At 44.0% G+C, this 16,387-nt stretch overlaps 1 protein-coding gene across 3 annotated transcripts in view; it reads right to left on the reverse strand.

The window, feature by feature from the left end:
* Nucleotides 1-640: 640 nt before the first annotated feature.
* The window catches only part of LOC138976371 (uncharacterized), a 23,573-nt gene continuing 7,826 nt past the window's right edge, over nucleotides 641-16,387 (reverse strand). The window contains exons 2-5 of one of the 3 annotated variants that reach the window (XR_011458965.1): nucleotides 10,118-10,402; nucleotides 6,821-7,108; nucleotides 1,304-1,553; nucleotides 641-747 (exon numbers count right to left, since the gene is read on the reverse strand). Coding sequence is in view for 2 of the 3 variants with exons in the window: in XM_070349230.1 (XP_070205331.1) it covers nucleotides 1,365-1,553; nucleotides 6,821-7,108; nucleotides 10,118-10,402 (762 nt within the window). In the remaining variant the exon portion in view is untranslated. The remainder of the gene's footprint in view (nucleotides 748-1,303; nucleotides 1,554-6,820; nucleotides 7,109-10,117; nucleotides 10,403-16,387) is intronic. The other 2 variants (XM_070349230.1, XM_070349231.1) reach the window with 2 other exon arrangements.

Raw genomic sequence — 16,387 nt, forward strand, 5'->3', positions numbered from 1 at the left:
CAGTTTCACCTATGCTCTTTCTGTGTGTGTGTGTGTGTGTGTGTGTGTGTGTGTGTGTGTGTATGTGTGTGTGTGTGAGTGTGTGTTTATGTGTGTGTGTGTGACGGAGTGATTGAGTTTGTGTTACTGTTTGTCGATTTCTTACGTGAGCCTTGAAGGCTTCGCCTCTTGTTGATCTATGGATATCACATAGAAGTACAGGCAAGATTAAATGAATCGTGAGCTTTTCTGGCGACAGCCGTCTGACATATGGAAGCAGTAACATCCACAAGGAAAACCTTTGTCATTGCTAAAGTAATATATTCTACGTGACAAACAACTCTGCCTGCAACTTCAAAAGCACAGATATGGGCCATACTTTCAACGCACACAAAACAACAATTACAACACACAAAAAGCCTCCACATGGTATGTCTGACTGGCTGTTTCAACGTTGATATCTTCAAGGCAGCAGATATTTCCGCCGCAAAGTGAAACTGATTCGGAAGAATACTTTATTCCTTTGATGAAAGAGATCCTGGATTGTTCAGCAAACACACACACACACACACACACACACACACACACACACACACACACACACACACACACACACACACACACAGACACACGCACACACAGAATACCCAACACTGGTGCATTGCATGAAGACATGTTTTATTATCTTCAAATGCTAAAACAGGTGTAATACTACCCTCAGCGAACTTCATGTCTGTTAGAATGATGCATCGACGTTGGTGGTACTGTCTGAAAGAGAAAGTATGATACGTATCTTTGTTAACATCATAACAGGCGGTACACTGGAAAACTGCAACATATCTGAACTTAGATAAATAATCCTATGGAATAGTTGGCTACTGACGGATTTTTTCAAGCCGTTCTTGTCATAACTGTGGTAAATGCACTCATAATAATTATCAAAAACAACCCAAATAAGCAAACACACGGAAATATAGTCAAAAACGATTATGACAAGGATGAGGAGGAAGAGGAACACAATGATACTGACGACGATGATGATTAATGATGATGACAAGATAGTCAAAAACGATTATGACGAGGAGGTGGAAGATGCACACAATGATAATGACGACGATGATGATTAATGATGATAAGATGATGATTATTGATAATAACAAGATAGTCAAAAACGATTATGACGAGGAGGAGGAAGATGCACACAATGATAATGACGACGATGATGATTAATGATGATAAGATGATGATTATTGATAATAACAAGATAGTCAAAAACGATTATGACGAGGAGGAGAAGGAGGAAGAGGAACACAATGATACTGACGACGACGACAATGATGATTAATGATGCTGACAAGCGCACCTGATACAGCGCGGCGTGACTCTCACTCGGACGCTACCCACAGCAGAGCGATGGACATGAAGGTCTCCTTGCCCACGTACCTCCCGTACTCATTGACCATGTACAGCCTGTCGCCCTTGGTGAACTGGAAGACCCCGGCCTGGCCGCCAATGGTGCGGTTTTCGTTGAACCAAGCGAACAGGTACTTGTGGTAGCTCTTGTAGAAAATTACCTTGATAACAATAATAATGATTAAGTAGAAGTGCAATGCCAAGGCACTGCATGCATACCCCCCGCGAAGGACAAATCGCCTCTCTCTCCCAAAAACTCACTCGCACATATCAGGCTTTTTGTGAAAGTTGAGGAGGTACTGTCACACCCCCATTTTTCAACCAAATTGATTGAAAGCTTGGTAAAGCAATCTTCGACGAAGTCCGGACTATGGGATTGCATTTCAGGTTCTGGGACAGGCTGATCTTTCTTAACCCAGTGTGGGATTTTCAGTGGGGCGACCACCCCCAACCCAGCGCGTCCCCGGGTGGCGGATAGGGGAACGGTCTTCAGATATGGAGATCAGCCGCTTGCGGCCGCGGACCAAACTGGCTCCGGGTGGGATCCCGGAAAATCCTCCCCCCTGTGCTCTCAGGGTAGGACGTACGGGCCATGAGCTAAGGGTGAGGTAACCCCGACAGAAAACCCCGAATGCTGAAGACGGAGGACCCGGGCCGCACGGCGCATTCTAACAAACCACGGGTACACGCACTTACGCAAATGATGACACAATCAACCAGCACAGATGGAAATGGCGCTCGCCCATTGAGGACCCCCCAGGGTGGAGCAGCGTCGGGTCCCATGCCTCAAAGGGACCCAGCCCCAACTACTGGAGGTCCCTCCCGTCCGTCTTGTCACGCCAGGGGACGCGGGAGGAAAGTGACTGGCACCACCACAACCAGGAAGAAACCCAGTCAGCAGCGACCTTTCCAGGTCATGCACTGGAACGCAGAAAGTATCCTGAACAAGAAGACAGAGTTGGAGCATATCCTGCATGAGAAGAACATCAACATCTGCTGTATTCAGGAGACGCACCTGACACCCCAAAAGTCCTTCAAAGTGAGAGGCTACCAATGCCTTAGGTCCGACAGAACAGACCGAAGCAAAGGAGGAATCCTGACCCTCATCAGGAACAACATCAATGCCTGTTTGATAGAAACGCACATGGAGGACTCCGAATATCAGGTGATTCGAATCCAGACGAAGACATCAGAATTCCATCTTGTCAACTTCTACTGCCCCAATGATAGACACCTCGCCCTTGACACGATCCCCGCAAAGGCCTCCAACTTCATCGTGGTGGGTGACTTCAACAGTCATTCACAGAGTTGGGGATATGACCACCTGGATCGGAGAGGAGAAGAGGTGGAGAACTGGCAGGACGACAAAGGTCTCATCCTTTTGAACAGTCCCTTTGACTGCCCTACATTCTACTCCAGAAGATGGCACACTACATCAACTCCTGACCTAGCCTTCTGCACGGAAGACATGCACCAGCTAACCAGCAGAGAGGTCGGAGAACAGCTAGGTGGAAGTGACCATCGGCCAGTCTTTTTGACTCTGGGCATGGAGTCCTGCACTGAAGCTTCCTTCCCTCGGTGGAACTACAAAAGAGCGAACTGGTTCCTCTTTAGACACCGCACCAGCGAACTCACCAAAGACATCAGAGTCGAGGGTCGAGACATCAACATGGTGGCGAAGGACTTCAACATGAGCATCCTCAGAGCAGCGCGTGAGTCCATTCCCAGGGGTGCCAGGAGAGACTATAAGCCCTACTGGAGCAATGAATTGCAGGAACTGGATGATGATCTGGCAGACGCCAGAAGGGAAGCAGAAGTCAACCCGTCACAAAACAACAACATCCGCCTCCAGGAAGCCAAAGCCAAATTTCTCAAAAAGAAGCTACAGGCAAGACGAAGAAGCTGGCAAGAGAAAACAAGCTCTCTGAACCTTGAGAAGGATGGCAGAAAGCTCTGGAGGCTCACCAAGCAGTTGAATGATGAGAACACCAGCAGAGGAAAGATCACATTAGAAGAGAACGGGAAGGTGCTAACTGGAAAGCATGCTGCCAACCAATTTGCTGAAAGCTATGCAGCTGAGAGCAACCTCCATGTTAGCCCCGAGAAACAGAGAGAAGCAAGAAGAGAGAAAAGAGAGAGACCTGCCAGACAGTCGACAGTGGACGCCATGAGTCAACCACTCACACTCCACGAGCTGCACTCAGCTCTGAAAAAGTCAAAGGCGAAGAAGTCCCCTGGCCCAGACGGCATCACCAACGAGATGCTAACCCACCTTGGTAGTGCAGCAGAGAACAAGCTACTCGAGGTCTTCAACAGCAGCTGGCAAGAAGGATCGCTACCACAACCCTGGCGAGAAGCGATCATGATCCCCATCTTAAAAAAAGGGAAGGATCCAAAGAAGGCCACCAGCTATCGCCCAATCAGCCTCACCAGCTGTGTTGTGAAGACCCTGGAGAGAATTGTGAACGAGCGCCTCAGGTGGTACCTGGAATCCAGGAACCTCCTCGCCCCTGAACAAGCTGGATTCCGACAGTTCCGCAGCACTGAAGATCAGGTCACTTACCTGGCGCAAGAAGTTGAAGATGCCTTTCAGGAACAGAAGCTGGTCTTCGTCACCTGGATAGATCTTCAGAAGGCCTTTGACAAGGTCTGGAAAGATGGACTCCTTGTAAAACTGCTGAGGAAAGGCGTGTCCAGCAACATGTACCAGTGGATTCGCTCTTACCTCTATAACCGCAGGGCAAGAGTTAACGTCGACCAGACCAAAAGCAAGAAGTTCCTCCTTCGTCATGGCGTCCCTCAGGGCGGAGTCCTCTCCCCCACACTCTTCCTTCTCTTCATCGACGATCTGGTGTCTGAGATGCCCAAGGGGATCAAAGCTGCTCTCTACGCAGACGACCTTGTGATCTGGTGCAAGGAGGAGCACGCAAGTACTGCCACCTACAGAATGCAGCAAGCGGCAGATAGGCTGAACGCATGGGCAGAAGATTGGTGCGTCTCCATCAACAAGGAGAAATCCTCCACCACCCTATTCACACTGTCGCCAAAGCAGAAAGCCGGAACCATTAGGCTTGGTGGAACTCCTCTGAGGGAGGATGAAGAAGCAACGTACCTTGGTGTCACCTTTGATAGACGGCAGACCTGGAAACCACACATTGCACAGGCAGAGACAAAGGCCCGGCGCAAGCTAGCCATACTCAGGAAGCTGGCAGGTACCACCTGGGGAGCGAACGAGAAGATACTGAAGACAGTATACCAGGGAACAATCAGACCCCACCTCGAGTACGGCTCCACAGCGTGGTCAACCTCAGCCAAGACAAACCTGCAGACCCTTGACCGTGTGCAAAACCAGGCCCTCCGACTCATCACCGGTGCAATGAAATCCACGCCCATCAAGGAAATGGAGAAGCTTACCACCATCCAACCCCTCTGTCAGAGAAGAGAAGCCAAGACTATGGTACAGGCCGAGAAGCTCAAGTGCCTACCCGACCACCCCATGAAGCACAGACTGAGCAACCTCACCAAGAACCGGCTTAAACGGAGCAGTTTTGTACACGAGAGCAAGAGACTTTCTCGACAGTACAGGGAAGTCCTTCCACAGAACACTCTACCTCTGACTCAAGAAGAAGAGGAAACCCCCAAGGCAACAGAGAAACCAGGCATCCAGATCTGCACCAGTGTTCCACATGTTACCTCAGGAGAAGATCAGAATGACACAGCTCGACAGGCACTCACCTTAGCCCTGATCGACGAACAGTACCCAAAAGAGGCGTGGATCCATGTATACACTGATGGATCAGCAACTAACGCCGTGCTCAATGGAGGTGCAGGCATTCTCATCCAGTTCCCTGGGGGACATACAGCTACATCCAGCGTTGCCACTGGCAAACACTGCACAAACTATAAAGCAGAAGCAGAAGCTCTCATGCAGGCCGCCTCCTTCGTTCAGGACTCCGCAGACCCTTGCTACCAAGTTGTCTTCCTCTCGGACGCCCTTTCAGTCCTTCAGGCCCTAGAGAACGACAAACTCCCACAGCTGGCCAAAGCATTACAGATGGTCAGACAAACCAGAAGAGTTGTCCTCCAGTGGATACCAGCACACTGTGGGATACCAGGAAATGAAAGGGCAGATGAGCTGGCAAAAGAAGGAGCCGTGGAAGACCAACCTGAAAACAGTGTCAGCTTTAGTGAGCAGAAGACAATCATCAAGGCATTGATGAGGCCAAGGACAAACAGAGATGACTACCACACAATGTCCAGAGAGCAGCAAGTCAACCTCATCAGGCTGCGTACTGGCCACAACAGGCTCAATGCTCACATGAACCGAAAGTTCAAGCTGGCGCCATCACCAACCTGTGCCTGCGGTCAAGAGGACCAAACAGCGGAACACATCTTACAGCGATGTCCCTTACTAGATGAGGAACGAAAAGAAGTGTGGCCGTCACCAACTCCCTTGCAGACCAAACTATACGGCAGTCGACAGGAGTTGGAGAAAACGACAACATTTATCACCAGTGCTGGACTGATTGTGTAACCTCTGCGAACGCCAAGAAGAAGAAGAAGAAGAAGCATTTCAGGTTGAAAGCTTAACATTAGTTAATTAGTTTACTCATTAAAGTTGTCATTATAATCGAATTTTCAGAATAAGGTTAAAAAAAAAGATCTTCTCCTGAATTAATAAAATATATATATATATATATATATATATAGATATGTCATGTTTACCCTGAACATGTGCTCAGAATGAAAAATAACAGGAAATAGAAAATGTGATGTCTCAATTTTTGTGTCTATAATGACGTTTGTCTCGGTGACTTTGGCAGCATAAGCAGTGGAAAAACAGGTCCCTGTCAGACTTGCTTGACACGACCTCATTTACATGATATACACACGTGTGATTTGAACGATTATTATCTCACGGGTGTCTCTCTCACGTATGTAGGATAAATATGTTTACAAATCAGCACACCGTGCAGTAAATGTCGCATCAAAGTATGGAAAAAATAGACATCAATGCAATACACGAATATACAAGCATATATACATTAAAAGTGTTGTTGCACTGCTGCTTGCACCATGGGCAAGATATGTACAATCAAATCACACACACACACACACACACACACACACACACACACACACACACACACACACACACACACACACATACACACACACACACATCAAACCGAGTGTTAACCACAATCAAATGACACACACAAAGTACACACGAGCTAGAGCACACACGCACACACACACACACACGCGCGCACACACACACGCACACACGCACACACGCACGTACGCACACACACACACACACATACACACACGCGCGCACACACACACACACACACACACACACACACACAGTTGCTCGTAGTCGGGACAATGGTATTTGGAACAAAACTAATCTTTCAACTTTCACCTTCAGGGTGTTGCCATCAGGGTGTCCTCGCATAGACACGATGTAGGTACCAGCCGTGGGGATGGTCCAAACACGCTCTGCAGAGTTGTAGAGAGAACCGTAGTCGGTGGGCCTTGCTTTGTTGAAGCTGAGCTTTTCATGCCAGGACTGTCCCAAACGGTCCGTCCAGGCGGTAAAGGCAATGTGATTGGTATGTTTGATGTACTTTTGCTGGTTGCCTTCTAGGTATACGAAGGAGAAGGTGGTGCCGCCTTGCAGGCGATTCCCGTACTTGTAGGTTACTTTGAGCTGTAAAGTGCATGATTATCACAGGAAAGGATGTGTGAGCTCAGAAATGAAAGAATGATGTTGGCCTACGTATGCTCAATTGTTGAAGGTTAAGCTGCTCGCTTACAAGCACAGTCATGTTCGTAAACACAGTTCGGCTCACTTACTCAGATCTGGTCAAGTAGTAACATGAGGTAAAACCATCCCTCCCCTCCCCCGCACAATTCAATCCCCCGCCCCCCCCCCCCCCCGCCCCCCCCCCCCCGCTCCTACCCTCGGTCCCCCTCCCCTTAAGTCACATGCCCACATCAGGTGGCTATTGCGATATTCATTTATTAAAAAGCAACAAAAACCAGAACAAGTCTCACTGTGCACAGACATCAACGAGGTTGTTCATTTGTGGGTATGTGACCAAGTGGAGGGATGACATCATCCCATGTAAAAACCTAGCCAGACTAGGGCGGGGAGATCAGAAGCAGCACTGGCATATAAACCAGGTGTTGCTATCGGCATAGTTGCGATCCCCACCGTCGGCGAGGGATTTGATTCAAGATTCAACTTCATGCAGACTCTCGATTTAGAAACAATTTCATCTTATTCCTTGTCGGTTCCCGATTCCAAAAACACATATAGATATGTAATGTTTGGATTAAAAACAAGCTGAGGTAGTTAACAAGAATAGAGATACAGAAAAGCGTGCTATATTGCTCAGCGCAACCAGTACAGCGCTGTACTTGTTTGTCAGTTTCACTGCCTTTTCCTCGAGCCGGGGACTGACATTAGAAGGCAAACCAGGCGCATAAAAGCTGACAGCTGACATGATTGGACGAGTCATGGACAATGTCAACGTTCGTGTTGCAGCAGTTCTTGTACGAAGAGGACCTTGGGTAGAGCAGATTACCATCTACTAAGGACAAACCAATTTCAAACAAATTTGCAAGACATAATTTGCCATGATTCTGCTATTGCTTTGCGGAGACATTTTCTAAATCTCTCTTCGCAGTCAAAAATGAGATCAACAAGAAAATAGGGCCCTTTTAGTGGACCACCCTGTATATATATCAAATACTAGATCTGAGGCGGAGAGCTGAATTGTTTCCTTTAGCTTTAAGATAGCAAATGCCTCCATCGTCTTTATGTTTTGCTGTCCTGCACTACGGGACCTAATAGTATTATTGATAAAGCCAAAATATTATAATCACCCATGTATGTACCGATATACTTTGCTTATGTCTACTGGAAATGTCATTCAAATATCCAAATGTGTTAGTGACTTTAAGTCTCCGTGCGTGTGAATGAGTGTATGTGCGCCTTGAGGCGCCTGTTGGTGAGATATGTGCGCGTTACAAATATTTGTATTATTATTATTATTATTTAAGTTATTGAGACATCCCAGTGCACTAAGGGATTTATAGAGCAAATCGAGAAAATTCATTATTGAACGAAGCGCATAGCGCTGAGTTCAATAATTATTTTCGAGATTTGCTCTATAAATCCCTTAGTGCACTGGGATTGTTTCAATAACGATATTGTCAGTACCGCCAGAGAAAAAAGAAGATTCAAAACGCACACTTTGCTACGCGCATTTGGATAGGCGTAACTGTGTGGTCAGGTCGTATACAGTAGGATCTACTTTTATGTGGGCTGTCTGAAGTGTGTCGTGCGTTCGTCACACGCAAACTCTTGTTTTAATTTCTGTTGGTAAATTCCAGTGTAGCGTTAAGCTAAAAAGTGATGATCTTTCATAGAGACCTCATTTTAACTCGGAGAAAGGACTATGCTCTTAATTATTTGCGATTCGAAACCTTCATCGAGCTTCGACAGACTTGACTGTGCAGAGTTTTGCCCCTTTGCCAAGGTCGACGGAAAGCACATTTTCAAAATAAATGATTCTCGTGTGGTATCTTCACTCATCGGGGAGTCTGGTACTAAATATGAACGGTAAGAATGCTCTGAACCCTACACGTATTATATCCCCATCGTTTTATCGTTCACATTTGCCCAACATGTTAATTTGCTGAACGGGATTTATGTCGTCTGCTAGTGCTACTGCTACGCACTGCACTGAGTCTCATTTCAAAAACAAAAATTGCTCGTCTCGTTGCACTGAGTCTGCAAGCACGAGGCAGGCTGGTCTTATATATGGTAAGAACGCTCTAAACCCTACACGTTTTCGATTCCGATTCTTCTTGCCTTGAAATAATAATTCGGAAACCATCCATTTACTGAACAGATGCAGTCGTATATCAGTGTAGTCTGCTACGCCGGCCGGTGCTGATCTAGCTGCTAGTCTACGTTATCGAAATAACACTTGTGTTTTCTGTTAGCTGCTGGGATTTGTATACTAACTCATCATTTGGTAATGTGGATAATAAGCTACATGCCACTAACATGGCATAATTATGAGAGGAATCTTCGCAAGTCGAAACTGAAAAATTAGACACAGCAGGTTCTATTTTTAGATTAGTGGCAACTGTAGGCGGCACAGGCGCATGCAATCTGTCAGAAAAAAAACTACTTCTGCTTTTAATTAAAAAGCAGGAAATTTATGGTCATAATCATTGGTATTGTGGAGAATATAAGCTACATGTCACTAATTAATTCTGAGGATGAGAGTACAGTCTCGCTTTGGCAAAGGGTGTAAGAATACGCTCTGTGAAAAAGTTAGCGCACTCCGAGAGTGCGCTAACAGATTTAGCGCATCGCCATTAGCCAATCAACTGGTTTAGATCAGTCATGTGACACCGGTATTATTATTATTATTATTATTATTATTATTATTATTATTATTATTAATACGTGAATGAACGAATGAATGAATGAATGAATGAATGAATGAATGAATGAATGAATGAAAAACAAGGAATGGGGTCGGGAGGAACGGATTCCTATCTGAAAACATTTAGTCACTAAAAACTATGTAAGTGAATAAATAACGAAATAAATAAGCGACACTCAAAGCTGCTCCCCCCCCCCCCCCCCCCCCCGTCCTAACCCTTCTTTCCAACCAGCACACCCGTTCAAACTTACATATCTTCCAGCTTGCAAGTAGAATGCTCCAGATGCGGAGACGGCTTTGTCCCTGGCACAGAAGACGTCGAAGAGTCCGGTTCCAACGTCCAGAATGACAGCACGATTCATGTCGCCACAGTCGGCTCTTGCAGCCACCCAGTAAATCCCACTCGTTCTGATTTTCATATAATATGAATCGACCCTTCTGCGAATCCAGACCCTGGTGGACTGGAAACGTTGGTCAAACTTTACGATGTTGGGCGGGCTAGAGTATTGCCCGCTGCAGCGTAGCGTTACGTAGTTCTGTAACAACACGTGGTGGAAGCGGACACTTTAACCTTTGCCGGATGCCGCTTTTGACTACACACGCCCGACGATGCGGGTTTGTCTGTGGTCTGAACCCATACATTTGAAAGAGGGTTTTTACCGTTTATTTCTCTAACGACGGGGTGGGTTCAGGGAAACCCACAGCGCTACTTCAGTGGGTGCATCGAGTTTCTTCCTTCACCGACTTCTTGCAGGGGAGGGAGAGGGGGAGGGAGAGGGGGAGGGAGAGGGAGAGGGGGAGGGAGAGACTGAGGGAGACTGAGAGAGACTGAGAGACTAAGAAAGAGAGAGAGAGAGAGAGAGAGACTAAGAAAGAGAGAGAGAGAAACTAAGAAAGAGAGAGACTAAGAAAGAGAGAGAGAGACTAAGAAAGAGAGAGAGAGTGAGACTAAGAAAGACAGAGAGAGACTAAGAATGAGAGAGAGAGACTAAGAAAGAGCTAGAGAGAGAGAGAGAGACTAAGAAAGAGAGAGAGAGAGACTAAGAAAGAGAGAGAGAGAGACTAAGAAAGAGAGAGAGAGAGAGAGACTAAGAGAGAGAGAGACTAAGAAAGAGAGAGAGAGACTAAGAAAGAGAGAGAGAGAGACTAAGAAAGAGAGATAGAGAGACTAAGAAAGAGAGAGAGAGAGAGACTAAGAAAGAGAGAGAGAGACTAAGAAAGAGAGAGAGAGAGACTAGGAAAGAGAGAGAGAGACTAAGAAAGAGAGAGAGAGAGACTAAGAAAGAGAGAGAGAGAGAGACTAAGAAAGAGAGAGAGAGAGACTAAGAAAGAGAGAGAGAGAGACTAAGAAAGAGAGAGAGAGACTAAGAAAGAGAGAGAGAGAGAGAGAGACTAAGAAAGAGAGAGAGAGACTAAGAAAGAGAGAGAGAGACTAAGAAAGAGAGAGAGAGACTAAGAAAGGGAGAGAGAGACTAAGAAAGAGAGAGAGAGAGATACTAAGAAAGAGAGAGAGAGAGACTAAGAAAGAGAGAGAGAGAGAGACTAAGAAAGAGAGAGAGAGAGAGACTAAGAAAGAGAGAGAGAGACTAAGAAAGAGAGAGAGAGAGAGAGACTAAGAAAGAGAGAGAGAGAGACTAAGAAAGAGAGAGAGAAAGAGACTAAGAAAGAGAGAGAGAGAGAGAGACTAAGAAAGAGAGAGAAAGAGAGACTAAGAAAGAGAGAGAGAGAGAGACTAAGAAAGAGAGAGAGAGAGAGACTAAGAAAGAGAGAGAGAGAGAGAGACTAAGAAAGAGAGAGAGAGAGACTAAGAAAGAGAGAGAGAGAGACTAAGAAAGGGAGAGAGAGACTAAGAAAGAGAGAGAGAGAGATACTAAGAAAAAGAGAGAGAGAGACTAAGAAAGAGAGAGAGAGAGAGACTAAGAAAGAGAGAGAGAGAGAGACTAAGAAAGAGAGAGAGAGACTAAGAAAGAGAGAGAGAGAGAGAGACTAAGAAAGAGAGAGAGAGACTAAGAAAGAGAGAGAGAGAGAGACTAAGAAAGAGAGAGAGAGAGAGAGACTAAGAAAGAGAGAGAAAGAGAGACTAAGAAAGAGAGAGAGAGAGACTAAGAAAGAGAGAGAGAGAGAGACTAAGAAAGAGAGAAAGAGAGAGACTAAGAAAGAGAGAGAGAGACTAAGAAAGAGAGAGAGAGAGATTAAGAAAGAGAGACAGAGAGAGAGACTAAGAGAGGGAGAGAGACAGAGAGAGAGACTAAGAGAGAGAGAGAGAGACAGAGAGAGAGACTAAGAGAGAGAGAGAGAGACAGAGAGAGAGAGACAGAGAGAGAGACAGAGATAGAGAGAGCGACAGAGAGAGAGAGAGACTAAGAAAGAGAGAGAGAGACTAAGAAAGAGAGAGAGAGACTAAGAAAGAGAGAGAGAGAGACTAAGAAAGAGAGAGAGAGAGAGACTAAGAAAGAGAGAGAAATAGATACTAAGAAAGAGAGAGAGACTAAGAAAGAGAGAGAGAGAGACTAAGAAAGAGAGAGAAAGAGAGAATAAGAAAGAGAGAGAGAGACTAAGAAAGAGAGAGAGAGAGACTAAGAAAGAGAGACAGAGAGAGAGACTAAGAGAGAGAGACAGAGAGAGAGACTAAGAGAGAGACAGACAGAGAGAGAGACTAAGAGAGAGAGAGAGAGACACAGAGAGAAAGAGAGACAGAGAGAGAGAGAGACAGAGAGAGAGAGAGAGAGAGACAGAGAGAGAGAGAGAGAGAGAGAGAGAGAGAGAGACAGACAGAAAGAGAGAGACAGACAGTCAGATAGACAGACAGTCAGATAGACGGATAGACAGATAGATGGATAGACAGATAGACAGACAGACAGACAAACAGACAGACATAGCAACTGACAACAGACATACAGACAGAGAGATACGGACAGACAGACAGAGAGACAGACAGTCTCTTGGAGACAAACAGGCAGACAGACACTGTTCCGCAGCTTTGGTAATTATGGGTGTAGCAGAACCCGCCCAGTCGGCAGAGGGATAGTTACAATCACTACTACTCTTTAAAAGTATGGGTTTGCGTGAACCCGCGCAATCGGTAGTGTTTATGTGAACAGCTCAGATCATGGGTCAATAAAGTGTTACACAGATGGTCAAAATTAAAGTACAAGATATTGCACTGGAAGTGGTACTACACTGTTGCTTAGTGTCTGTATGAAACTACAAGGTGAAAATAGAAAAAGAAAAACACGATTCTTGACTTTGATGCGCTTTTTTCTGCTCGTAAACACACATTCTTCTACTCATCACAGCATGCCCCATTATTGAGTTTAAAACACCAATTAAATTTGTTTTGAATAAAACTCACAATTGTACAATAAGAATTTAGAGACCTGAATCAATTAGGTATATCATACTTAGTTTGACTTTTGCAAAACTAAGTAATTACACATTTAATTGAATCAGTCAGACAGACGGAGACATAGAGAGACAGACAGAGGGCAAACACAAATCTGAGAAAGAAACCCCTTTAAAAATGTTACCATGTTTGAAATGAAACATCGCAAGGTGAAGCCATAATTCATCACCTTTCAGTATGACGTCATGAGCGTGTTCCACACTTGAAATGACGTGCTTTTGGAGCTTGGAAGTATAATTTCCATTCAACGATCCGAGTTTGTTAAGTTTGAGCATATTTTCAACGTCAAACACCATGAAACTATATATATTTGGAATCAGAAAATGATAAGGAATAGATAGAAGTTGCTTTTAAGTGTCTTTTTTCATAAATAAAGATAGTGGTTATTTATCGGTTTTCTTCATTTTTAAGCATAATTATCAATACAAAACAACAAAACTATATAGTTTTAGATACAGGACGCAATAGGGAATACACCAATATAAATTTTCTGTTTCAAATATTAGTTTTTAAAAATGTAAAAAAAATGACATATTTCGAACAAACATTTCAATAACAAAACTTTAAGTGACCAAGCTGAAATGCAATCCCATAATCCGGCCAAGATCTGAGATTGTGTGATAAGAAATTCGATCAAATTGATGAAAAACTGTAACTGTGAAAGTGCTGCCTCGACCTTTTGGCAAACGATAAAATATGACGTCATCAAACTGTCCTATCAATAAACGGAAAAAACCTTCTATGAGAAAATCCAATCAAAAATATCCATATCAAATTTCATAAAGATCCACTCAGTATATTATGAGATATGATCTGCAGTGTGAAAAAAAACAATCTCACGCCCATAACGCAACTTATTTGGTCGTGTTCTGCCGATACTATAATGTTTTTCTTTCCTAAAACACACTATAATAGTAGCCCTTCCCAATGTCTATGCTAAAACTGACTTGTCTGTGTTGTCAATGATTTTGCAACAGTGTGAGAACAAAAAGTTTAACAAATCTCACGCCCATAACGTTGTGACACAAAAACTCATTTGGTCGTGTTCTGCCGATACTATAATGTTTTTCTTTCTTAAAACACACTATAATAGTAGCCCTTCCCAAATGCAATGCTAAAAATGACTGGTCTGTGTTGTCAATGATTTTCTGCGAGAATGCGATCTATCTGTTTGTCGCAAAGACCGTGTGACACGAAAGTTATGAGCGGAAGACAAATCTGCTGAGTGCAATTACGTTTCAGAAGATAGTTGGTTAAAACAGTTTATCACTCAGACACGCAAAGGAACACTATAACTTTATTATTCAGGCCATATATTTGCTTTCCTTTGTCATGTATGAAAGCACTGGCCTTGGTTGAAGAAAGTGACCTGACGCTGTGCAACAAATGTGTCGCCATTTTCCGCCGTGTTTTGTAAATAAAACGTGTTTACTACCCACACATAAAAAACGATGCTGTTGGTTCTTTTTATTTTCTTATTGTTTGATTCATGCTTAGCAGTTTAGTATGCTTTGTTTTCTTCTCAATTCAATGGATGGCTATAAAATAAGCATTTAAATGTGAAGGTGTTAACATTACCCATGATCTGAGCTGTTCACACATGTTAATTAACATAATCAATTAATTTTAATGTTTTGTCATGTACACACTAAAAATGTGCAGACAGAGAGCAAATTAGGTGTGTGAGAGATACTTAAAATTTCAAAACGATACCTTTAATGGTTCCAGAGTTACAATGATTTTAGTGTGTCTCTGGGTACAGGTGAACCCAGGAAGCACGGCAAAGGCTAAGGGGTTACTTGTGTGTTCAAATCGCTCTGCAGATACATTACACATTTTGTGCACAGGTTTCTCTAAGCAATATGGACACATCTGTGCAAAGAAAAAAGGTGGTTGCCTTATTAACCTTTTTTTAATTTTTTTTTACTGGGGGTTGTCAAGGACGATTTTGCGAAAAACACTGCGATTCTTAACGTGATCCTAACTGACATATTTAGCTCCACAAATAATAAATGAAACATTACTTTGTGTAGATAAATGAATGAAGAGTATCACTTTATCATAATACGGCACTTATCAACGTGCATTTTCAGAAAATTATCGAGGTTTCTCGAGGGCGTACACATACAACTATCACTCATTTAGTAGTAAACCGTTATTAAAAAAAATTCGCTCGACAGATCATAACTAAATTTGAACACAGCTAAGTTCACTGTATACAGATACTATACATGTAAACAAAATAAGTTGTTGCCTTATTGTCTACTTCACAATTATTCCCGCACCAACCCCACCCCCAAATCTTGATTGACAAAAATGATTAAAACAATAATTTGGGAACCCTGTGTGTCAGTTGGTAGAGCACTGGACTTGTGATCCATGAATTTGAATCAGGGGGAAGGGTTGGGGGTCGGAACATTTGTGTGCAAAGTTTCATAAAAGATCTGTCCAGTAGATTTCTCTAAATCGTACATCGCACATCGCACATCGCACACACACACACACACACACACACACACGCATGGACGCACGAACGCACGCACACACGCACGCACGCACGCACACATACACACACACACACATATATATATATATATATATATATATATATATATATATATAGAGAGAGAGAGAGAGAGAGAAAGAGATAGAGAGAGAGGGGGAGAGAGAGAGAGAGAAAGAGAGAGAGAGAGAGAGAGAGAGAGAGAGAGAGAGAGAGAGAGAGAGAGAGAGAGAGAGAGAGAGAGAGAGAGAGAGAGAGAGAGAGAGAGAGAGAGAGAGAGAGAGAGAATACTACATGGCTTGCTGTGTCGTACCAGATTTACACGAGTTGTTTTTTAAATATTGGACTGCGAGCGAAAGCGAGCTGTTCACTATTTAAAAAAAGCAACGAGTGTAATTCTGGTACGACACAGCAAACCATGTCGAATTCTGTTTATCCTACATACTGTACTTACGTGTATTTTACTGAACATGTCCTGCAGTCGAGGCAGCTAAATTGAAGACGCTTGTTTTGAAACCTCGATCTCTTCTAAAGCCTCGTGCAATCTATTACGTCAAAGTAAAGAAACGTCACTCTGAAAGTCTGGCGTGACGTGTTAGTTCTAAAAATGTATCG

Source organism: Littorina saxatilis, linkage group LG9 (genome assembly GCF_037325665.1).
Source record: "Littorina saxatilis isolate snail1 linkage group LG9, US_GU_Lsax_2.0, whole genome shotgun sequence".
NCBI lineage: Eukaryota > Metazoa > Mollusca > Gastropoda > Littorinimorpha > Littorinidae > Littorina > Littorina saxatilis.